The following is a 23,683-nucleotide window of genomic DNA, read 5'->3' on the forward strand; positions in this document are numbered from 1 at the left end:
TCTTTGAATGCTTGCTTTGGCATTGCACTGGAGTTCTTTAGATGCATTGTGTACAGCAGCTGTCTGTCCTCACATGTTTTTAATAACTTTCTATAGACTAAACCAGTGAATCAGTAAAATACAAGGCCTCTCTGTTAGTGTACTATATCATTAATTGAGGTTTATGCACTTACGGTTTGGCAAGCAAAAGTTTGAGTTCTGTGGCTGTTAAGAAATCAGAAGTTGACAAGAACAACTGACCCACTTGTCTGTCTTGCCTGCTCTCATGAAACAGAGATCCAAACGGTTTCAGCTCCGTTGGCATTTAGTTGTTCATGTGTGCCATGTCTGTTTTGAAACTTCTTTGGCACTCCTTTGAAGGCAGTTACTCAGCTTGCCGCAGTGGCGCACATTGCTGGAGATCGCTCCCGCTCTCTGATTTATCTAGTAGTTGTTTGGAGGTAAATCTCCACTGGAGGATTTTACTCTCTAGCTGGAGGAGAAAGTACTGTTAAAGGGTTGGTTATCGAGGCTAGCTCTGCTAAAAATAGCAGGAAAGACAGCAGAATAATAAAGTGAATAACAGGAACCCGTACTCAAATTATGCTGGTAACAAACACAGTGTTCTGAGGTTTTGTGAAATAGAGAAAACTTTTGTCCCACATTCCAATAATTTATTTGGAAGGCATGTTCCACTTGAGGATTGCCAAGAACTTTACAAATACGAAGCCTTTTAACATGTCTAAGGTATGTGCTGTACCATTTCAAAAAGAACCTCATAGGCAAAAATGATAGCTGTTTTTTCCAGAAACCTGTGGTCTATAACAGTACAGAAAGCTTTGCTTCAGTAGTGCAGGGAAGCCTCCCTCAGACTCTTCAGTTATGAAAACCTGTTGTGGCTTTCTATCTCAAAGAAGTTTGTGAAGCAAAAAGTTTGGTGTTTTGTATTTATTTTTGCTTTCTTTCCCTTCAAAGCTGAACATAAGACATACGCGCAGCAGATTGAATTTGAAGTTATGTATCTCTAAATTTCTAGCATGATATCACCTATGACGAGTCTGCAGCTCTAGTTGTGCTTTTTGGAGGTGCAAAAATTAGAGGCAAAATGATTCTTCTTATACATGTGTGATTTGAAGATCAAATGGTCAGACTTGGGGCAACAGAGCTAAAGAACAAAGGTACCAGAATCATTATGGGAGGAAGAACTCCTTCAGGAAATACCTGTAGCCTTTAATGTCAGGGCTGTTTGAATGGAGAATGCTGTCAATGGGACCAGCAAATGGATAGAATTGGACTGGAGTTGTTAATACTGTAAAACACTGGCATTGAAAATTAAAATAAAGTTGTGCTAGAAGGAAGGTGAAACACACGGTTTTGCCCGGAGATGAAGGGAATAGATGTCAGCAAAATGCAGAGCCTTGTGGTGGGGAAGTTTTATGGGCAAACACCATCAAAATCCTGGGGTGATGAGTTTGAATGAAAGCTTGGGGTACAGCAACACATTTAGGAAAGAATAGGCACCAGATCTTTTGTTAACTGGAAAAATCAGGAAGCCTAAAATTCCAGAGGCTGCACAGGCCACAGTGTGGAAGATTTTCACCACTCCTTACTCAGTCAATGCGAAAAAGTGTCGTCTTGTTACAGGGAGGTTTTCTTTAAAATACCATATGTTTATATATAGCTTCAAAAGATTTTGTGCTGTCCTGATTTTAGCACACAGGCAGGGATTTGTCTTCATGTGAAATGACCCGTATAATACATTTTCCTGCTTTTGTAGAGGTTTGCAAAGGGTTTCGAATCACAAATGAATTTGAAGCAACTCAGCACATGCTCCAGTAAATCTGCAAGAAGTCAAGGAGAGTACTTTGGTGATGATTGTTGCTGAACACTGAAATTACCCAAGTGGATTACTAAAGTGTTTATTTCTTTGGCAAGCAGAAATCAATGATCAGAAGTAAACTGTACAGTGACAACTGTGCAGTGTCAGTCTGCCCTGGTCCAGCAGCACAGGCTGGAGGGAATCAAGCTGTGAAGCTGCTGCATTCCTAGTCTGGTCGTAGTCAGACATCCAGACATCCAACTCAGGGCAGAATCTTTCAGATAGTACTTGTTAAAACTAAACTCTGCAATATGTGTAGACAAAAGGTAATTTTTTATAGTTATAACAGATTTTGATGCCACCAGAATTGCTGCAACTTCCAAAGCACTTATCACAGATTGAACTTATTTTTACTTCACATTATCTTTGACAGTAGCTGTATTATTTGGAAAAGAAAAAGCATGTTTATACATGCCTGTTTTAAACAGCTGCCTGGGCTAATAGACATTGTCAGGTGCTCTTAGGTGGAGGGTCCTTCAGGACGATCTTTCTGCTGGAGATGCTGAACAACTCTCCTGGGTTTTTTAACATTAGTCTGTATTATTTAATAAACAGTCTAAATCTTCATCCCCAGCTCCCTCAAAATTCATTTTGAAGAAGGCAGAACTGTCCAAGGCTTTGAGTCAATCAGGAATTGTTCTGTACAGAACTTTTATTGCCTTTGATTTCAAGGTGCCTTCAGGTTCTTAGAGAGCATTGCTGTGCTGTCAGGGTGTCAGGACATTGTTTTAAAAACACTTTGCAGCTTTCAACTTTTCTGCGCTTTTTATTTGTTTTTATTTTCTGTAGACTCGAGATGATTTTCTTGGACAAGTGGATATTCCTCTTTATCAGCTACCGGTTTGTATTTTTTGTTTGCTTGTGTTTTACGACTGTGATAGGGAATAAATATTTCTGCATGAACTGTGTTAGTCATCTAAGGAAGTGAACTGTCCTGATAATACAAGTGATTAAGTTCTCCTGCTCTGTGGGTTCTTTGTTTTATTTTGTGGATTTGTTAGGGGTTTTTCAGTGCTGATACTTATTTTTAAATGTAGATTACCTTGGGTTTAGATATTGCTGCTACAAGAGTTAGGAGTGCTTTTAGCTTTTCCACAGATTAACAGTCTTAAAGATAAGAGATTGTAATTATTGTAATTTCTTAAAATATTTACTTTAAAATCTGTAAATTTACTCTTAATGTTTCTTATTCAGATAACCAGATACAAAAAATGGTAAGTGGGAAATAGAGCTAGTATTGCTTTGGACGTGTTTTTTCTGGTTTCTGTATTCCTTTTGCAAAGCAAATGATCAGGTTTTTTAAAAAAAGTCACCAAGAACACTGAAACAAATAAGCTTCTTCATTTTCTTCTGAGGTTTCAAAGCAGTAGTAGATACTAACAGGTTTGTCAGCAAGTGTTTTAAAGACAGAATAGTAATCATGGCAAAACCTCTGCAAGAGCAGTTGTTTCATTCTCTAGTATACATAGACACTGAAAGTAATTTCTTTTTTCTTGAACCAGAGCATTAGAGTTATTACTAAGATTAAAACTGGTGTTGCTGTTACTGTACCTGAAGCTGTAATTTAAATTTTAAAATATTATAAGGCCTTTAAAGAAATTAATTGTAAGATTATGATAGTTTCCTTTAACTTCAAGTGCTCGATAAATATTTGTCTTGAAAAACCTTGTCTTATTCCAGACAGAAAATCCAAGTATGGAGAGACCATATACATTTAAGGATTTTGTTCTTCATCCAAGAAGGTTAGTAAATAGCACATGGAAATTCTACCTTTCTTATCTAAACAATGCTGTTGTGTAATTAGTTGTAAATATGTAAACATTGTCTAAATTTGTCTCTTTTCATCAAAGAAATTGGAGCATCCATTTGTAAGATATTGTGGTTCTACTAAAAAGTCAGAATTTGTTTAAATAATTACAGATTATTTGGTAAGAATAAATAATTTTTCTTCAGGCCATGATATAATTTGGGTTGTAACTTCATCTGACCAATTTACTGTTTCACTGAGCAGTGAAAACAGAGACCAATATTGTGCATTAATTCATTTATCCCTTTTCAACTTAAAGTTGTTTCCTGCCTTCCTGTCTCTTTTGTTTACCTGTTTCATGTGAACAGTTTCATGTGACCTTTATAATAAACATATAAAAAGTGACACTGAAAAGCTGCTAAACATTTAGGAAGGCCTATGTTAAAAAAAGACAAGGAATTTCTAAATGATAGGTAGCATTTGGACACTGATATTAATGTTAAGCATTTCATGTTTATTTTTAAAATGCAGCCTCTTAACCTAAATCTGAGCAGTTTTTAAGAAATTTGTATTTAGAAATAAAACATGTTAAATGCATATCAGTATTTTTCAGTTAGTAGGTTCCAATTTAGAAAACACAGCAGAATATGTGGGATCTATAGATCTTCCTCAGCCAGAAGTATTTTTAAAGTATTTTACACTTCTTGATTTTTTGTAGATAAATGGTTCTAAAAGAGTTACTGAATATCAAACTTCAATTTGACCTCCTATTTTTCTGAATTTAACATTTCCTAATCTACAAATGAAGGAAGAATATTTATTGTCTCTACATGAATAAACTTCAGTTGTTTTTTAGTCAAGGACCTGACCTCTTCTCCTAGTGGCTACCCCATGAATTTGGCAGTGCATTACAGTTAGAGATTCTACCACAGGTTCAGGCACCTTTCTGCCTTGAAATCTTATGGTAACCTTTAGATGCTTTAGTATTGCTAATGCATGTGCTTCAATTCTGCTCAAATTTGCATTTACTTAGACAGGAATATTAAGAGTAAGGTCACCTTCCCAGTATCTGAAAAGCATGACTTTTATTGTTTGCGTTGGTAAGAGATGGTGACTTCCTCTTTCAAATGGATATGGGCTTTTCTCAGACCTAGATAAACATTAGACCTCTGTGATCTGCTTTTGGGTTTTTTTCCCATTTTGATAAGGTGGGTATCCAGTTGACTCACTGGTGATATTTTCAGGACTCTTATTTTTTTTTATTTTACACCAACAGTCAAACAAATGAGAAAATTTGGCAGATTTCTTTACCAATTCAAAATACTAAATAAAATCAACATGGGGAAATGCTTTTTTTCAGGCTTCTACTGTTGTGTTATGCCAAATACAGAGAGGCAGATGCTGAAGTGTGTGAGCTTGCTGTAAGTTAGTGTCAGGAATGGTAGTTCTGCAGGTTGACATAATGCTTGACAGATTGTCTGCACACAGTTGAGCTCTTATCAATATATGAATTAACTTGTCTTTATGTTCTTGTCCTTTATTGTTATGCCTTGGATACTAAGGAAGTTTTCAGAAGAATGAGTTGGAAAGAAAGTTTTCCAGTTACGGTGCATAATACCAAGCTGCATCCGGAAATCTAAAAACTCAGTACCATTATAGAACTCCATTAATTAATAGAACTCAATTAATTAATTATAAAAAGGCAAATTTGTGTGGAGAAACTTAAGAATAATCCTCTAGTTGTGCATTTTTAGCTATTTTGTTTCCAGGGAACAATTTCACAAGTGCATAGTCAGATCATTTTGTTTTCTCTTCTGCAGCCATAAATCAAGAGTTAAAGGCCACCTTAGATTAAAAATGACTTACTTACCTAAAAACAATGGGTCTGAAGAAGAAACCACAGAACAGGCTGAAGAATTAGAGGTGGGAAAAAAACATGTTTATTGCTGAAAAATGAATGTTAGGAATCACTATAAATATAAATCAGCCACAAATAATGTTTTAGAAACATTATAACCAGTTAAAAGTGATTGCTTTTATCTTACATAAAATTGTAAGTCTAAGTTTCTCTTGTAGGTTTAATGTTGTTTAACTGCAAAGAGAAACAACATCTCTCTGGTTTTAGAATTTCAACTCTCCAATTTGTAGAGATATTTTGATTTTAACTACTGTGTATATATATATGTAATCTTTTGTAAGCACATCCAGTGTAGATTAATAGATTTTTTTAAAGACTTACCTCCATTCATCATTGCCACCTTTACTGTAATTAAACTTTGTTTCAAAATGCTATCCTCATCTGCCTAGTACATTGGCAGCATATGTGGGAAATGACATTTGTTCGCTTTTTTTAATGTATTCTATGCATGCTGTTTATTTTCCTGGAATAACAGCTTCTGATACTGATATATTTAAGAAACTTGGGTTAAAAATAAGATTTCTGCATGCATAATTCTTCCTGTCACTTCTTGAGAAATGAACACACTAAGCCAAATTTACTGGCTTAAGATTTAGTGGAATTACACCTTAAAAAGAGGGGGGGCAGCTTAGTAAATTGAGATACTAAAAGTGCTTTGTTATATCTCTTAGCCTGGGTGGATTATATTGGACCAACCAGATGCTGCGAGCCAGCCACAACAGCAGCAGCAGGAACCTCCTCCACTGCCTGCAGGCTGGGAAGAAAGGCAGGACATCCTTGGCAGGACCTACTACGTCAATCACGAGTTCAGAAGGACACAGTGGAAAAGACCAACTGCTCAGTATGTGTTTTGGCCTGAAAATTCCAGTCTTGTACCTGGTTCACTCTGGTTACATTGAAAGCAAGGGGAATTAGTAGAGAGCTTTCCCTAGCTTAACTTTCAAACCTGTGTGCAGTGGTCACTGGCTAAAGGTCATTTTAACTGTACTGTACACTTCCTTTGCTCTGGAATTATGTGTCCAAATAGAAACTGGTTGCAATTAAAGAGATAACTACAGTATTGGAAAGGAAATTTTTCAGTTTTAAGCCTGGTTCTTCCTTCCCATCAGGAACTCATTAAATTACTTCCCCTATTCTTTCTCAGTTATTTTTTTCCCCTGGAATGCTACCTGGTTCTTTATTTTACCTTACACTTCACACACACAAGCTGTTCATTATAAACAGCTTCCATGAGGTTTTATAGTCCAGACTGTTCCTTTTTCTTCTGCCAGAACAACTGTGACTGACATATATTTTTGCTGGTAGCCTGGTTTACTGTTGAAAGATAAATGTGGCTGCTGTGTGCTGAGTTCTGCCCTCCCACCCCACCAGGGACAACGTGGCTGTGGCAGATCTGGGCAGTGTGCAGCTGGAGGCCCAGCACGTGTTCACTCACCGGCGACAGATATCAGAGGAGACAGAAAATGTGGACAACAGAGATTCCCCCGAGGTAAAAAAGCACATCTCGAAATGTTCCTCAAATGCAGGTGGCTTTTTAATCTAGTCTACTCAAAAAACTTGTCTTAACTCATTGTAACTTGAAACTACCTTCTAAAAGCATTTTTTTCTTTATTTTCTTTTTAAAGAGCTGGGAGATCATAACTGAAGACGAGGCAACGATGTACAGCAGTCAGAACCTTCAAATACCTCTCTCACAGAGTAATTGTGATATACAGACTCATCTTGCAGAAGAATTGAGTAACAGACTTACTACCTCTGGAAGTTCAGCTACTGGCCAGTCAGCAGCCTACACTGTAAATTATTTGTCTTGTTGTTCTAGTGTAGAAATGTCTACAATATTTTGCACAAAATGTTACTACTGGTAGAATTAGATCTATAAATATTTAATTTAACAATTTTTTCATTTTATCTCGAATGCAGAGATTTTAATAATAGTCTTTTTACTATAGAAACCCATCTAAACAAACATTTTATTCTTCTCTACTTTGCTTATATGAATTTCTGCCTGAGGTTAAAACAGGCTATTTTTCAGGCTGTAAATCTACCTCTTAGTCCAGTGTCATAATGCTGCTGAAAACTAGGGATGAAGAAAGCTGTGTATATCCTGACATCTTATTTCTAAAGGAGTTGTGCTATGTGGGTGACTTTTCCCACTACAAGTCTTAAGATAGATAACTTTTCATTGTGAATATCGGGATGAGGTTTTATGATTGGCCTGCAGACCTGCTGATTCCATAGCAGTGAAAAGGGGAGCTTGCCATACAGTTCCACAGCCCTTGTGCCAGTTGAGAAACTCGCCTGACCTCTGGCTGAGTCTGTCCAGCTTGCTAACCCAGCAGAAAAATCTTCTCTCTTTTCCCCAACTCTGTTTTTTTGCAGCTGTAGCAAGATGAAACAGCATGCTGAGTATTTGTCTGACAAATGCTATGGTGGCAAAGGAAAGCAGCAGGAGTACATAGCCAGAGATGGAACTTGTCTTTTTGCTGGTAGCAAGCAATTAAGCTCAGCTGTCTTGTGAAACCTGAGCTCCACAAACAGCCCTGTAACCTGATAGGTGACGTGAGAAATCCACTGTCCATTGAGGAAAGCCCATAGAGGTGACCCAGACCATCTAGTCTGTTAGATTTGGGTATTGAAGTAATCATGAGCTTTTGTGATGTTAGGGATGCCATTCCAGGTGTAAATTTGGAATTGACAGTGTTCATCTGAGTTTGTACAAATGCATCGCTGGTGTTGCTGGAAATAGCCAAGTGAGAGTAACAAGACTTGATCTGTGCTATTCAGCATCCAGTGGGTAGCAGGAAAACTGCTGTTTCAGCTTGCTTGGGTGGCCTGAGCAAAGACAGAGGCTGGTGTTCAAATTATTTGTTAGAGTCAGGTAGAGTGACATTCTTACCTCCCTTCACCTCCACTGCCCACAAAAATAATTAAAAACTTAATAGTGGTTTTTCTTTGAAGTATTCCAAAAGGGTACGTAGATAGGGAAAAATCCTTCAAATAATCAGGAAAATCCTGGAGCAAGATTAATTACAGTTGCTTAACTGTAGCAAATTAGGTCTAAATATGGCTCTAGGCAGAAAGGTGAATGCTTATGCAAAGTCCAGGGATTGAATTACTCTTCTCAAACTGGCTGTGTTGGTCTCTCACATCTTGTCATTATTCACCTAATCTATTCTCTGGAAAGCTGTGTTAGCTGTGATGTATCACAGGCTTTACTCTACTGACAAGATAACACAGTAAGTTCTATGCTGTAAATTCAACTGTGATGTGACTAGTTGTAATTAACTGTAATGTTTTACATACCAAAACATCTATTGCTATGGTTTTCTGAACTTTCACAAACCTCTATTATTCTGTTTTAAGATTATAATAGACACTGTGAACTTAGCGTTTCTAGCAGTGTTAAAACAGGAGGTTCCAAAATCAGTGTTTCAAAACAAATACAACACTTTGTTCCAGATGAAAACTGTAATAGTTTGAAGTGTAATAACCATTGTTGACTGTTTGCTGCCATCCTTAAAGCTGCAATAATAGCTAATGTGTCATTCCTCTTCACTACTTCAAGAACCATTCCAGCAGAAGAGGTAGTCTGCAGACATACAGACTTGAAGAGCAGCCTGCACATCCACTGGTATGTCATTTTCCAAAAAACACAGGCTTTTATGTGTATTGTGTGCTGACATTTCAAATGAAATCTGGCCTTCCATGTCCAGCAGCTGTCCTGATAAAATGGCAATTACGAGTCTAGTTCAGTTGTAAAGCTTTCAAGTTCCAACCTTGTTTAGCATTAGGTTGATGCAAGGGCAGAGCCTGCAGAAGGAAGGCTCTCATCAAGATAGAGTTTTGTTTTTCAAATTGTTTGCCTTATAATTGTTTACTTTTAATTCAAAGCTATACCAAGTTACATTATGCTTTCATAGTGACACTGCAAGCTATGAGCTCCTAGCCAGAATTACTAGGCTGGATCAGCTGTGCCTAAAACAGGTTTATATGTGAATTATTTTACATGAGGAGCTTGAATTTTAAATAAACTAATAAATAAAAATTTCTTACTTCATACTATTCAGTAAGGACTTAAATACTCTAATTTATCACAAACCTTCTGGATTATAGTTTTGTTGTTTTAATTTGACAGAGAAAAACCTTTTTGCAGTAAGTTTCATAGTTTTCTTAATTGTTTTTCATCTGTTGTTACTAATATTTAGTTACTGCCTACTTCATCTGGATTACCCCCAGGCTGGGAAGAACGACAGGATGATAAAGGAAGATCATATTATATAGATCACAATTCTAGAACCACTACCTGGATAAAGCCAGTTGTACAGGTACTGTCTCTTGTCTAATTTATTGATGGTTTTATTTGTTTAACCTTTTAAACATCTCACACTTCTGTTGAAATAAAGTTGAGAGATGTCTTTGAAACAGAGCCTGTGAAAGGCATAAACTAGTAAAGTACTACATAAAACATCTGACAGACTGCAAGGAGAGTTAGGAACAGTAATATTTATGGCAAGTCACTCTACTGTGACTGTACCAAGGAGGCCTTCTGGAGTGATAGCTGACTGAGAAGGCTGAAAGGCTTCTTTTAACCTTGATAGTGTGATCAGTGATTTTTAGTCAATGTTGTTGATATTAGACTAAACAAATCTGTGTACTGTCTGGCACTTGCTTTATGAAACTGCTTTCATGAGTCAAAAATATGGGCTAATAGCAAAAATATATTGCTTTACAGGGCTTTGATTTGATATGATTTTTTTTTTTTATTTACCATAGATTGCTACAGAAACAAGTCAGGTGTCAGCTGCACAAAGTATTTCTATAGGAAGACAGCCACAAGCAACATCAAGTGACTCATCACAACAGTCTTCTCAGCAGCAGCCTGAAATGGAGCAAGGATTCCTCCCTAAAGGCTGGGAAGTCCGACATGCACCCAATGGGAGACCATTCTTTATTGACCACAACACCAAAACTACAACATGGGTAATGGGCAGCTGCTCTCATGGACTGAAATTCTAGTTCCTCTCAAATCAAAACTGTGCTGCTTTCAGCAAGCTTCTCTATAGATCTTTAGTGCCAAGATAGCTGCGTCTGTTAAGAAGCATAGGTAGTGCCAAGTAGTTTAAAATACATGAAAATAGTAGAAGATTATCAGTTTTACTACTTGTATTGGTGTTTGAAAGTTCAGCTTGGAAGGAGGAAAATCCAAATCTGTTTGGCAGATGTAAAGTTCCTCCTAGATGACATTGTAAAACTGAGATGGCTTATATGTGCTGTTAGCAGAAACCAGTTTTGTAAACTTACCTTCTATGTGAAATCCATTGAATTTATCACAGGGAACAATGTGGATATTTAGGAAAGCAGAGCAGGTGCAGCTCCAATATGGATGAGGGAGTTGTACAGCTACAGTTCCACAGAGTGGCACTGCACACCACTTGGCAGTGCCATTAGATGGACTTAAGCATTTCAGGAGTAGGTCAGTATTACTGTCAGGTGAAAGGGAAAGAGAAATGCATTAAATGGGTTCAAAATGAGGATTCTCTTCTCCAGGTTTATGGAAAGAACTCATTTAACACAACCATCCAAATGAACAACAAAAAACCCCCACCAATCCTAAAAAGCAGAAGGTGTGCCAGAAACTGTGTGGAAAGAGTAATTCGACTCAATAACACAAAAATTGAGTTGAATTGAGGGAGTTTTATTTATATATATGTAAATAGAATAAACTGAGAGGTCACTAGAAGATGATTGTAAATTACTGGAGTAGTGAGAATCCCCAAGGATTCCCCTGGCTGCAGAATATGCAACAACTACCTAGTTGGTACTAGGCATATTCTTTACACAACCATTAGTAAAGAGGAAAAAATTAAAAGCAGAACAAAACAGCAAAAGGATTTTAACATGCTGCTTGTTTTCTTTTCAAAGGAAGATCCAAGACTGAAAATTCCTGCTCACCCAAGGAGAAAGACTTCCCTAGATCCAGTAGATCTGGGCCCATTACCAGTAAGTAAGCTGTTTTGTATTTGTTTTGCAGATGAAACAGTGTAATTGTTTTAAATTAGTATTATTGACATTTGCACGTGAGAAAATGCAGCCTCCTTTTTTCTACAAAAAATACTCTATTTTGAATTCCAGTGCTGACAGTAGATTGGGGGTGGGGGAATGCCCACAACTGCAGATCATGTTGAGTTCTGTGCAAACTGTGTGATCAGAAATTTGTAATTCTTACAGCCAGGGTGGGAAGAGAGAACTCACACAGATGGAAGAATATTCTTCATAAACCACAGTATGTACAGTGTAGTATTCTCCCCCATTCATCCTTTTATTTTTGAACATTATCTAAATGGAACTTTAAGGAACTAATCAAGAAATGTCTTGCAGATACAAAGAGAACACAGTGGGAGGATCCCCGACTGCAGAATGTGGCTATAACTGGACCAGTAAGCATTCCTTATGGAGATTTTCATGTTTTCAAGAATACTGTTAATAGAATCCAAATAAACTCTTGTCATTTATCAGTTATTCAGTCTGGAAGGTGAAACTGCCAGGACCTTTGAACAAAGTGTTTTGTTTTTTTTTTAAGAGTGTTTGAAAAACTTTCTGTGGAAATGGTCTTTAAATGCCAGAAAGAAAAAGCAGTTCCCATGGTAGTAAGAAAGTTCCCCCCTGAGGGGGAGGGATTTAAAGTGGGTAAAAAAACCTGTGTATTTTTTAATCCACACTAGCTCAATTCAAGAAGTAAACTCGAGAAAAAAGAAAAAAGAAATCTCTTTAAAAGGAATTAAATTAATTTCCAACTGAAAAAATAATTATCTAGCCTCGCTACTTAATCTGAAGTGCAAAATCACCAGGACTAATTGCAAAGCTGGTACACATTATAATTATAGATGGGTTTTAGTGTTCAGCTGATATGTGTGTTTATTAATAGCCCACGTATGTAAACAGCCTTCCCTGCCCATGGAAAATAGAGGTGTTTGTAGCCAGGTCTCTCATGATACAGCAGGAAAGACTCTGTGTTCTGGACGTCACCAAAGGCATTTGGGTCACTTTGCTCTGGGCCAGTCAGGGATCTCAGTTTGTTACATCAGCTGATGGTGAAGTGCAGGGTCAGTTCTATGGAACTGCTCTGAACACAGAAGTGCTTCTCGGTCCAGATGTTTATAAACTGAGTCTCCCCTGCCACTCAGTAAAACGTGCACTCCTGTTATCTCAGAACTCAAATGCATTGTCTGTGTTTCACAAACATGGACTAGTTTACATTACATTAATTGTTAGAGTATCTCAAAGTTTTTCTTTCTCCTTTTTTATTCCCCTCCAAGGCCGTGCCTTACTCCAGGGACTATAAGCGGAAGTATGAATTCTTCAGAAAGAAACTGAAGAAACAGGTCAGTTATCAGCAGGAAACCAGCAGAAGGTTAAGAAACTTAGGCCTCTAAACAAGGGAAAGCTGAGGTTACAGGGAAGGTAAATTTACTGTCTGATCACTGATACATTTGGGAAGCAGCAGCAACTTGGTAGCAACTAGCATTTAATCTAATAGCAGGGTTTGTGACTTTGTGCAGTGATGAGTCTGCAAGCAGTCTAGTTGAAAAAGTAGAAGTTCGAAAAGTTTACAAAAGTCGTAAACCTGAAAGCAAACCTGCAGCAGAGAAGTTTGGAAATCGCTGGTCAAGCATATATAGTAGATTTTGAAACTCAGAATAGGGAGATGGAAGTTCTCAGAATAGATTTTACATTGTCAGTGTAGAAATCTGTACTGTCATTTTGATCAGGCTGGATGACTGAAACAACTTGTTACAGCCTTAAAATCTGAAGTTTATGAATCTCATTGGCAAACTGTAGTTTGAAGTGGCAGTGCCAGGTGTATTTATAACACATAGCATAAAAGACTGTAAATAGTATCTGGACAGCCAGATAACAATGAGTCTCTGCACAAGCGCAGTCAAATTTTGTGTCCTTGAGAGATATTTTACATATATAATAAATAAATAAAATAGTTTAGATCCACCTTTTGCCTACCAAGTCTGCCCATGCGTTTTGAGCTGACGTGTAAGTTGCACACAATTATATATGCACCTCATTTTTTGTGTTCCTCATCAAACAAGCTTGGTTCTGAGAAATGATAAACAGCTCAGCCACTCAATGTAATCACAGTAATTTAAGAATTAAATACAACTGTAGATTTTGTGTTACGTAAGAGAATGGGACATGTAGCCTTGTAGTTAGAATATTGAACTGGAAGGTGAAATAAGCCAGGTAAAATGGTTCCAAATTACCTTATGTATGAACTGTGAGGTTTTTTTATCAAGTTTGTGATATGATGAATGTTCAGTGTCAAAAAAGACTGCATACCTTGCTGCATGCAGAACAACTGCCCATGTGCTGTTACTGGTAAGAACTTACTTAACTGTATTTTCTTTGTATGAAATAGGACTTAGTATCTGAATTCCCCCTTGCTAGTTGAATTGTAGGTAAATAGAGTGTCTTCTCAATCGTACTGTGTTATGTTTCCAAGTTGTTTAAGAAAAACATTTGTGTGCCCTTCTGTGTCTTTTTACAGAATTTGCATACTCTGCAAAGCTATAATATGCTGGGGTTTGTTCTGTTATTTTATGTTTTCGTATTCTTTTTATTTTTAGAGTGATATTCCAAATAGATTTGAAATGAAAATTCATCGCACAACAATCCTTGAAGATTCTTATAGAAGAATTATAGCTGTAAAGAGAGCAGATTTCCTTAAAGCAAGACTTTGGATTGAATTTGATGGGGAAAAAGGTTTAGACTATGGAGGAGTGGCCAGGGAATGGTTCTTCCTTCTCTCTAAGGAAATGTTTAATCCTTATTATGGATTGTTCGAATATTCAGCTACGTAAGTAATACAGGTCTGGAAGACACGGAGAATTACCTGGGGAAAGCAGATCAAATGTATTTCTCAGACCTTCTTTAAAAATGGAATTACTGCCCCCACACCTGCAACTGTACAGGAGAGTTTAGTTGTTAACAAATGCAATAATCTGCACCTTGTTGCTTGACAGCAGAATAATGAGGAGGCAATACCTGCATTTTTTTTTACAGCAGTCTAACATAAGCCATGTCCTCCTTGCATGGACAAGGATGTGCTTGCAGCCATCTCCTGCTTAACAGAAGAGGCAGCACTTAACAAATACTGCAGAGCATGTTCTTCTGACTGCTTTAAAATTAGTAGCAGTTAATCCCTTCTCTTTGGTATGTCTGTAACTTACAAAGGTGCCTCATGGTGGTGGTTTCTGATATGCTAATTGTCTTCTATTGAGTTACATATTAGATATTTAACATCGTGAAAAGCAATAACTGATTTAACTAGTGATGTCTTTCAGATCTTCAGATGTGAGACTGTTCCAATAGTACAACATTTTGTTTTTCTTTCTCTTCCCTGTTCCCTCCCTCAACTTCAGAGATAACTATACTCTGCAGATCAATCCAAACTCTGGACTTTGCAATGAAGATCATCTCTCTTATTTCAAGTTTATAGGTCGTGTGGCTGGAATGGCTGTTTACCATGGCAAACTTTTGGATGGTCAGTATTTATTTTATGTACTATGATATTTAGATTAACGCTGTGGCTGATTTGAATCTCAAGTTACATACTGTTGAATTTATTTCTTCTTCTTTAAAGCCTTTTTCATTCGTCCTTTTTACAAGATGATGCTCCAAAAACCAATAACACTACATGATATGGAGTCTGTGGTATGTAATTTGCTTTATCATGTATGTTAAGATTTCATGTTCATTTTAATTCTTCTCTCTCTATATATAAGTTTAATACATTGTGAATGTTGAAAAGGCATGATTCAAAGAAATTTTAGACTCCATCTTTTATAAGTCTGTAAGTTGTATGGGAATTAAAACTTCCAGAGAATATCAAAGACCTTGACTCAGGTTTAAGTCAGTTGAGCTGTATTGGAAACTTTGACTCTAAACTTTCTATGATGTTTTCTTAAAATATTTCTAGACACAAGTATTCTTAAAATTGCATATAAATATCTTTAGGATCCTTGTCTTAACCTGTTTTTTAAATAATATTTTGCTGTGTGAGGCATTTACACTGATTGCTGAGTCTTCAGGTTTCAAATATCTTTAGAGCCTTGGACAGTTGCAGAGTCCCTGTATCCACTAGAGGGTTACCCTGGGTAGCAGCATTCACAGGACTGTAGTGGAACCTCTTGCAGCTTAGAAGGTGGCTACTCTATTTTCTGTTTGTAATTCTTTCTCAGGACAGTGAATATTACAATTCTCTGAGATGGATTCTTGAAAATGATCCAACAGAACTGGACCTCAGATTTATAGTTGATGAAGAACTTTTTGGTCAGGTTAGTATGTTTATGTAAAGTATAATAGACAAAACATCAGAAAAAAACATTTGACCTGTGAAATCAGCTGATTTGATCTGTGTGGTGTTAAGAAAACCCCTTCATTCACTCAACTGCTTTTTGCTCATGCAGTGCTTTTAACCTGTCTGGGATGTGATAAAGGACTTGGAAATAAGCAGAGTTTAAAAAAACTGCTTCTTTTTTTTTTTTGTTCTTAAATATTACTTGCATTGAAATGTAGCTATTGCTAAGAAGGCAACCCAAGACTAAGGTATCCATAATCTCATTACTTAATCTGGAGTAGAGGTTGTTTTTATGTGATTGGATGGAAAGGATAAGCTGTTTTGCAAATGGTTGGAATCACTGGGAGATAATGTTTTTTTCCTCTAATGTGTACTAGAAACCTATGGAATAAACAAGTTTGTTATTGTGTAGAAAGTATTGAAGATAAGTCATTTCTACATAAAAATTATAAATTCCAGCTGCCAATAAGATCTAAGTAGGATAATAACCTTTGTGGTCTTGTAACTGCAGTGATCCTAAGTAGGAGCAATGAAAATGTACATCCATGATCAACTGAAAATCTGATATTTGTTTACTTGAGGTTCTAGTAGTATAAATCATTATAAAATAGTGATGCATATTGATTCACTTACTTACTGGGACCGTTGCTGAAGTGGTTCTGTAATTGTTTTTCCTTGAGATTTGGAAAGAAGGCTGGGTCATGGAATGTGCCAAGTCCCCATGACTGGAAACTTGTGTGCTGACTTGGGTGGTGTATTGTAGCAGGTCAGAAAAATGGAGGTTTCCCCATTGCAGTCTAATATCCCTGAATAATACATTTTTAAAAAAAAAGAGTCAACCAAATTCTCTTTATTACTTGACCTGTGAAACTGCATCTATTTCTCATGGTTTCCAATTACCTGATATTAACACAGGAATTCTGTTACATCCCTGCCTCGTTTCACACCCCTCTGTGTATTGCATTTAGACCCATCAACATGAACTGAAGAGTGGTGGATCAGAAATAGTTGTCACCAACAAGAACAAGAGAGACTACATTCAGTGAGTAGTGATCACTGTGTGCAATTGTATCCACCTGTCTGTGGTTTAGCTTTATTTACAAAAGGAAGTTGTTGCTTTGTGTATATAAACCACTTTTATTTGAAATGGTTTTACTCTCTTTTTTTTTTTTCCCCTACAGTCTTGTAATTCAGTGGAGATTTGTGAGCAGAGTGCAGAAACAAATGACAGCTTTTAAAGAGGTATAGCTTTTATTACAAAATAAATTCTTCTAAGAATTTGTTACATCTAATATCAAGGTTTTTTGGACATCTTGAAGTCCCACAGATAATTCTGTTGTGTAAATAATGTAAGGTATAAAAAAAGGGCAGTGATACTTTTTGTAGTGTCAGCCTTGAAATATTTCAGACTTAAAAGTCTTTTTGATATGTTTTTACTGAGGTGTTTAATTCATATTGAAAAATGTGCTGATTTCTCAGTCATGGCTGACAGCTTTACCTGTAGTGCAAACTATTCAATGACCTTTGCAGAAATGAAACTTAATTCAATTACGTTAGTTTGATTTAAAGGAGGTTGCTTATCCTTATTTATATAAATTGTAGCACATATATGGTATTCAGACTTCCATCTTCTTCACTGGTGTTGCACAATGAAGATGAGAAGTGAGAGTTAAAAGTGCTATAACCAAACTGCAGAGTGTTGATGTCCAAACATCTGTATTTGATGTATTGCTTAGGCTCTGTTTACCAAAGCTTCTAAATGTCATTCTTCATGAATAAAAATGCTTAAATAATGTTGACTTGATTTTTAAAAACTTCCCTTGTCTCTTTAGGGCTTTTTTGAACTAATACCACAGGATCTGATTAAACTTTTTGATGAAAATGAGCTAGAGGTAAGTGTATCATGCAAAAGAAAGCAAATTACAGTGACACTTATTTTTACTGACTTTAAACTTTGGTGTTGTTTGTTTGGTTTTTTATCTTTGTAGTTATTGATGTGTGGATTGGGAGATGTGGATGTGGCTGATTGGAAACTACACACAAAATACAAGAATGGCTACAACATAAACCATCAAGTAATACAGTGGTTCTGGAAGGTATCATGAAGTTCTAATATTTTTTTGTTTAAAAACTGTTCAAAAGCTGCTGCCTTTCTGCTCTGCTAGTTTATTGTGTGATTAAACAGTAGATTAGGTAAAAAAAGACTGAGGAAGTAAGAAAACTAAAGATGAGATACATGGTAAGAGTTTAAATACAAGACAAAAAAATCTGTGTCTGACTGGGGTTAAAAAGACTTCTGTGTAGGTTTTTCTGGCATGGTTACACTAAAGAGGTGTTAAACTCTTCTGTTTAATAAATTACAGGAATTTGGCTGCTAGTTCATAACATCAGGAAACTTCAAAGAAAGTAGGGGCCAGATCTTCAAGGGAAGTATTTTGACAGCCTGCTAAGCCAGTAACCATACTCTTGTTACTGTGCCATTAAAAAATTGTTGACTTCATAGGCAGAGAAGTATACTGTGGGTATCACTAAAAATATGTATGTATATCTCACAAATAATGATTTAGAGGTAGATATTATGTTGCATGAGTCTACTAGCTTAAAGCCCTAATTTAAAAATAAATCTTTAATTGTAATCATTATCATACATAGGCAGTCTTAATGATGGACTCTGAAAAGAGAATACGATTACTTCAGTTTGTTACTGGCACATCCCGTGTTCCTATGAATGGGTTTGCTGAGCTGTATGGTGAGTACTTATGATTATCTTCACAGTTAAGTAATAGAGAACCTGAAACCAAAATTGTCCTGATGTTTGACTTCAGACGTGGGCAAATTATTTTTCAACTTTTAAAAATTAGTACTTACTGGCAGTTCTAAGAATCAAAGTTAGAGAAGAGTCACTTAAATCACATGTGTGTCCCACATTCTATAAATCCTTTGTTTTGATTCTGGTTTTGGAAGTTTCTAAATGTACAGGACTTCTCAAACGGGTCAGGATTTCTAAAGTTCTCAAGAGCTGCAAAAATCCTGTTTAACACATGATTGAGCTTGAAGAAAATTCTGTTATCCAAGATCTGATTACAAAGACGTGCTGGCATCAGCAGTTAACTTCAGTTCCCCGACTGCTTTTATCTGCTCACAAGCCACGGTTGTACAGATGCAGTTGTTTGTAAGGACGAACTCCAGAGGGGACCACTGCAATGACACGGGTTAAACACAATGCCAGAAGGAAAGTCGTGAGCCTACAAGGCAGAGACTGAAACAAACAGATGACAGCGGGGAGTGACTTCAGTGGCAAAGCCAGAAAAGCCACTGTGGAAGGACCGCGGCGGGCAGAGGGAACAGCCCAGGAGGGTGGGGATGCTCTGCTGACGGGAAGCTGTTTGCAGCTGCCATCAGCTATTATGTTTTCTGCTAGACTACTTTATTAAGGCTAAAAGTGCTTGAGGTCCTGTGCAAATGACTGAATAGCCTAATTTGCCTATTTGATTAAACATTTTTCTTTATAAACAACACATTAATTTGTTTATAAAACAAAAGAATTGTGAACAAATACCACCCACCATGTGTTCCTATTTCTCCATGTCTTCATTTTCGTTGTAAATACTTGGTTAATTTTTTTGTGTTCCATCAGTGAATGAGTTGTGAGTTCCAATGGGGAGGGCAGTGCCCTCAGTAAACTTGAGCCATGTGTCTGCTGTTGCACCTACACCTTGGCACTGTTGGTGTTACAGCACATTCTCATTACAGGGGAATTCTGCTGCCTCAGGAGTTCTGTTTTGTCTAAAAATACTACTAGAGGTAGAACTAAAGAATGATCCAGGGAAAGAAACTGCTGAAGCTCTTGGCTTCCTTCTGCCTGGGGTTTAGGATATCCCTGGGCACTGTTCTGGCCAAGTCCCGGTTTCTGTAATTCTGTTTACTCATCAATGAAAATTTCAATTAGTGGTTGTCTTGCACAGTGCTTTGTTTATTTCTCTTGTGGTTATTTGTATTTTACCATCCTCACTAACCCCCAGTGAGGATCAGAATCACTTTTCCTGTACCTGCTTTTATTTGAAGAACTGTAGGTAGTTCTTCAGTGCTCCGTGCAGGTCCGTGGTGCTTTGCTGCTGCCGGGCTGTCCCCGTGGCTGTTCCCTTCCCACCTCCGCTCTGCAGCCCTGGGTCTGACTTCCTAGCGGAGATCTCCCTCTCGTGGCGCAGAGAGGCATTTCTGCTCCTAAAGCGGCCGTGCTTGGACACGGGGAGCAAATCCACGCAAGCTGGAGACCTGGGACACTAAACAGACATTTTCTGAAAAGATAATGATTTTTTTCTTTTCTTTTTTAAACTACACAGTCTTCTCCAGGCGTACACAATTGCTTTCAACAGCTGAAGGAAATGGTTACAAAATGCCCTTTGCATCTACTTGGTGAGGGTTGAGAGGTCCTTGAAACAGATACAAGAGTTGCTGAAGGCACAGAGGTAGCTGGGGCTGCGCTTGTGAGCCAAAAATGTTCTCTCAGGCACATAAGAAGGTCCTTGATGCACACATATGGTCACCATGTTTCAAAAAGTTCTCAGTTACTCAGCTCTGTTGTGTAGGTAAAGGTGGACATCGAATCCTTTCTACCAAGTTATGTGACTTGGCACGTGGTGATAAACATGTATAAGTTTTTACATGCAAAATTTATACAGCATAAAATTGTCTTCTCCATAAAGTTTACAATGCCAACTACTATGCATGTGTATTTAGGTCATAGACCTTTGAGCTTAAGCTGTAAAAGTCTCTGGAAATTAAGATATAGCAAGCAATAATTAAAGTACAAGTGATTTTGGATTATTGACCGTTACTGAGTATAGATTGATTTGATTCTTATAGCTAGCTTCTACTAATCTCAGAATTAGATTACAAAGAACCAAAATACTTCTTAATTTCAATTTCTGATTATAAAAAGATCTCATAATAGGGTGAAAATTTGATGTATTCTTTCCTGCAGGTTCAAATGGACCACAGTTGTTCACAGTTGAACAGTGGGGTACCCCTGAAAAGCTGCCAAGAGCTCATACCTGGTGAGTATTTAATTTAAATAAATCATGACCTTCAGTCAGAGTGATAAAACACTGAAGAGTTCTCCTCTGTTTTTCAGCTTTAATCGCTTGGATTTGCCTCCATATGACTCATTTGAAGATTTGTGGGATAAACTTCTTCTAGCGATTGAAAACACTCAGGGTTTTGATGGGGTTGATTAAGACACAGACAGAAATGATATTGGTCCACTGCTGCAATTTCATTTTATGGGTTTACAAACAAATTTGAATTTTCCAGGGACTACCATTGTATTTAGTCACATGGCTATTGAATCTTCATAGTATCACATGTAAAATAAGTAAGTATTAAAAATTCACTAACTTTTGAAAATGTATTTTGTCATTTCCACAGTTTTCTGTACTTTGCTATTAAATACAATATACACATTGGATGGGCCAGTGCCAAGTTAAGCCAAAAACTAAAATGTTTTTAAGCAGTTGCCTCTTGTACAATATTTGAGAGTGTCCTGCAGTAAACTACTGAAGTAAAGCTGTGAAGAAATCTTTGCAGAGGGTTTAAATTTGAATTGCTGCTTGAAGAGGAGCAACTGAAATTGTTAAACTGTTTTAAAAAAAACAAAAAAACCAAACCCAACAAACTTCATGTAGTGCAGTATCCTAATCTGTGCTGCTTCAGGCTGTTTGCAACAGATCTGCTCTAAGCACTTTACAATTCAGCATATTAGGTGAAACATTGGAAAGCATTTGTTTGCATTATCAGCCATCAGTTTGCAGAACATTGACTTGCTGACACATTTGTTAGATTTCTATTTCTAACTTGCTTTTGTTAAAACAGTGTAACAAACCCAAGATTTTTATACAAAACAGATAAGCAGCATAATTCTGAGTTGTAATGAGAAATTATATCCATTTTTTGTTTGAATTTGTATACTGATGTTGGTTTATTGAGTGTTCATCACTTTTTTGATAAATTTGTAGTTCAACGATGGATAATATTTTCAATTCAGCCTTTTGCAACAAATCAATCTTGAAGTGGAATTTGTATGGATATCACTCAGTATTAGTTACTGATAGTTAGAGGCCTTTATTATCCATTCTTGCAGTATTGCACTACATAACAATAAAGAACATGTTTACAGGGTTTTCTGGGCCAAATTCAGCAGTCTGCTGTGTGCAAACTTCTCCCAACTGCATGGAGGTCGTGCACACGTGATCAGCTGCAGAATTTGGTTCTGTGATATGTTTACAGGTTGATAGTTTCTACAGCTGCATTTTTATATTTTTTTCTCCACTGTTAGTCTAGAAACCAAATTTGTTAATACAGTATAACCAAAGTCATAACCAACAATGTGCAATTTATTGTAGATCAACTTGTCATATAAATATTAGTTTGATTTCTTTTGTAAATGTGGGTGTTTTTTGTATTAATGTTAACACTTTCTTTGAGCAAGTGCTGGTTAAAATGATTAGCAAAGTTGGTTCTAAAAGAAACAAAATGATTTATATACCTGGCTTGCTCAAATTTTAACATTTTATTATGATGCCAATTAACATTTTATTATGATCTGAGGAAATGACAGTACCTAGCTTTGGCCAGCAAATTTCTGTTAGTCACAGTCTTTATAAATATGCAAGAAGAAAGTGTAGCACATCTTTCTCTGAAGATATGTAAATTATGTAACAAATGTTAATGGGTCTTAAGGGATATTTAAAATCCCTCTTTGTTTTATTCTTTGACTAGGTCATTAGGACTGAGAATATTACATGTAAATAAAGGTAACTTATACAAATTTCCCAAATCTATATGCAGTTTTGTAAAACGTGAATGATATATCAGTAAATCTGTATAGATTTGAATGTAGCAGGTTTTGTTGCATACTTTAAAGTATAAAATAAGGATCCTGAGAGCAGTAAATAAAAGTTTATTCTAATAAGTTGTGATTCAATTCTTTGAAGTACAAATCAGTCTTGAAATAGCAAGAATTCAGTAATTTTAGTACTCCTAGGTAGGTCATGGCAGCAGTTCCAGCACAATATGCTGCTGCTTTTGTGCAGGTGTTCAGATGCAGCAGCACTCAGTGCTCTGCTCCCAGATGTGCAGCCTTTGAAAAATTCATGTTGTGTTTCTGTAAAAGCTCTCGGTCACTGGTAAAGGAGAGGTGGGTGGTGCTGAGTGTCACAGAATCATAAAATCATACAATGGCGTGGGTTGGAAGGAGACCTTGAAGATCAACTGCGATCCCATGGGCAGGGACACCTTAACTAGACCAGGTTGCTCAGAACCCCATCCAACCTGGCCTTGGAGGACCTTCAGGGATGGGGAATCCACAGCTTCCCTGGGCAACCTGTTCCAGTGCCCCACCACCTTCACAGTAAAGAATTTTTCCTAATATCTGATCTAAACCTACTCTTTCAATTTGCACTCATTTCCCCTTGTCATGTCACTACTTGAAAATAGACTTGCCCCATCTTTCTTTCTTCTAAGCTTCAGAAGGGGTTCTGGTACTGGAAGGCCACAATTTGTTTACCCCAAAGCCTTCTCCTTTCCAGGCTGTACAGTCCCAGTTTTCTCAGCCTTTCCTCAAAGGAGAGATGCTCCATCCCTCTGAGCTGGGTGAGGTGATGGGAGCGAGGCAGCCTTTGTGGAGGATGCCACGGGCTGGAGGGCGCTGGGCCTGTGTGCCTGAACACCCACAGGCTGGGAAAGGCCAGGAGGAGAAAAAAGGCCTGGCTCCTGTGGCTGGAGCCACGTGGG

General features: G+C 37.2%; 1 protein-coding gene across 2 annotated transcripts in view; it reads left to right on the forward strand.

Moving 5' to 3' along the window:
- Positions 1-22,862, forward strand: part of NEDD4 (NEDD4 E3 ubiquitin protein ligase) — a 52,964-nt gene extending 30,102 nt beyond the window's left edge. For both annotated transcript variants that reach the window (XM_050309380.1, XM_050309382.1), the window contains 24 exons: positions 2,648-2,698; positions 3,539-3,600; positions 5,426-5,528; positions 6,195-6,364; positions 6,895-7,012; positions 7,149-7,316; positions 9,089-9,154; positions 9,729-9,848; positions 10,297-10,503; positions 11,446-11,523; positions 11,752-11,806; positions 11,902-11,960; positions 12,840-12,905; positions 14,160-14,389; positions 14,955-15,076; positions 15,176-15,246; positions 15,774-15,869; positions 16,861-16,934; positions 17,074-17,134; positions 17,725-17,784; positions 17,881-17,988; positions 18,545-18,641; positions 20,877-20,949; positions 21,027-22,862. In XM_050309380.1, coding sequence (XP_050165337.1) covers positions 2,648-2,698; positions 3,539-3,600; positions 5,426-5,528; positions 6,195-6,364; positions 6,895-7,012; positions 7,149-7,316; positions 9,089-9,154; positions 9,729-9,848; positions 10,297-10,503; positions 11,446-11,523; positions 11,752-11,806; positions 11,902-11,960; positions 12,840-12,905; positions 14,160-14,389; positions 14,955-15,076; positions 15,176-15,246; positions 15,774-15,869; positions 16,861-16,934; positions 17,074-17,134; positions 17,725-17,784; positions 17,881-17,988; positions 18,545-18,641; positions 20,877-20,949; positions 21,027-21,129 — 2,418 coding nt within the window. In that variant the 3' untranslated portion in view covers positions 21,130-22,862. The remainder of the gene's footprint in view (positions 1-2,647; positions 2,699-3,538; positions 3,601-5,425; positions 5,529-6,194; positions 6,365-6,894; positions 7,013-7,148; positions 7,317-9,088; positions 9,155-9,728; positions 9,849-10,296; positions 10,504-11,445; positions 11,524-11,751; positions 11,807-11,901; positions 11,961-12,839; positions 12,906-14,159; positions 14,390-14,954; positions 15,077-15,175; positions 15,247-15,773; positions 15,870-16,860; positions 16,935-17,073; positions 17,135-17,724; positions 17,785-17,880; positions 17,989-18,544; positions 18,642-20,876; positions 20,950-21,026) is intronic.
- The last annotated feature ends 821 nt before the right edge of the window (positions 22,863-23,683 follow it).

The sequence above is a fragment of the Myiozetetes cayanensis genome, unplaced genomic scaffold, assembly GCF_022539395.1.
Source record: "Myiozetetes cayanensis isolate MyiCay16 unplaced genomic scaffold, myiCay2020 scf14, whole genome shotgun sequence".
Taxonomy (NCBI): Eukaryota; Metazoa; Chordata; class Aves; order Passeriformes; family Tyrannidae; genus Myiozetetes; species Myiozetetes cayanensis.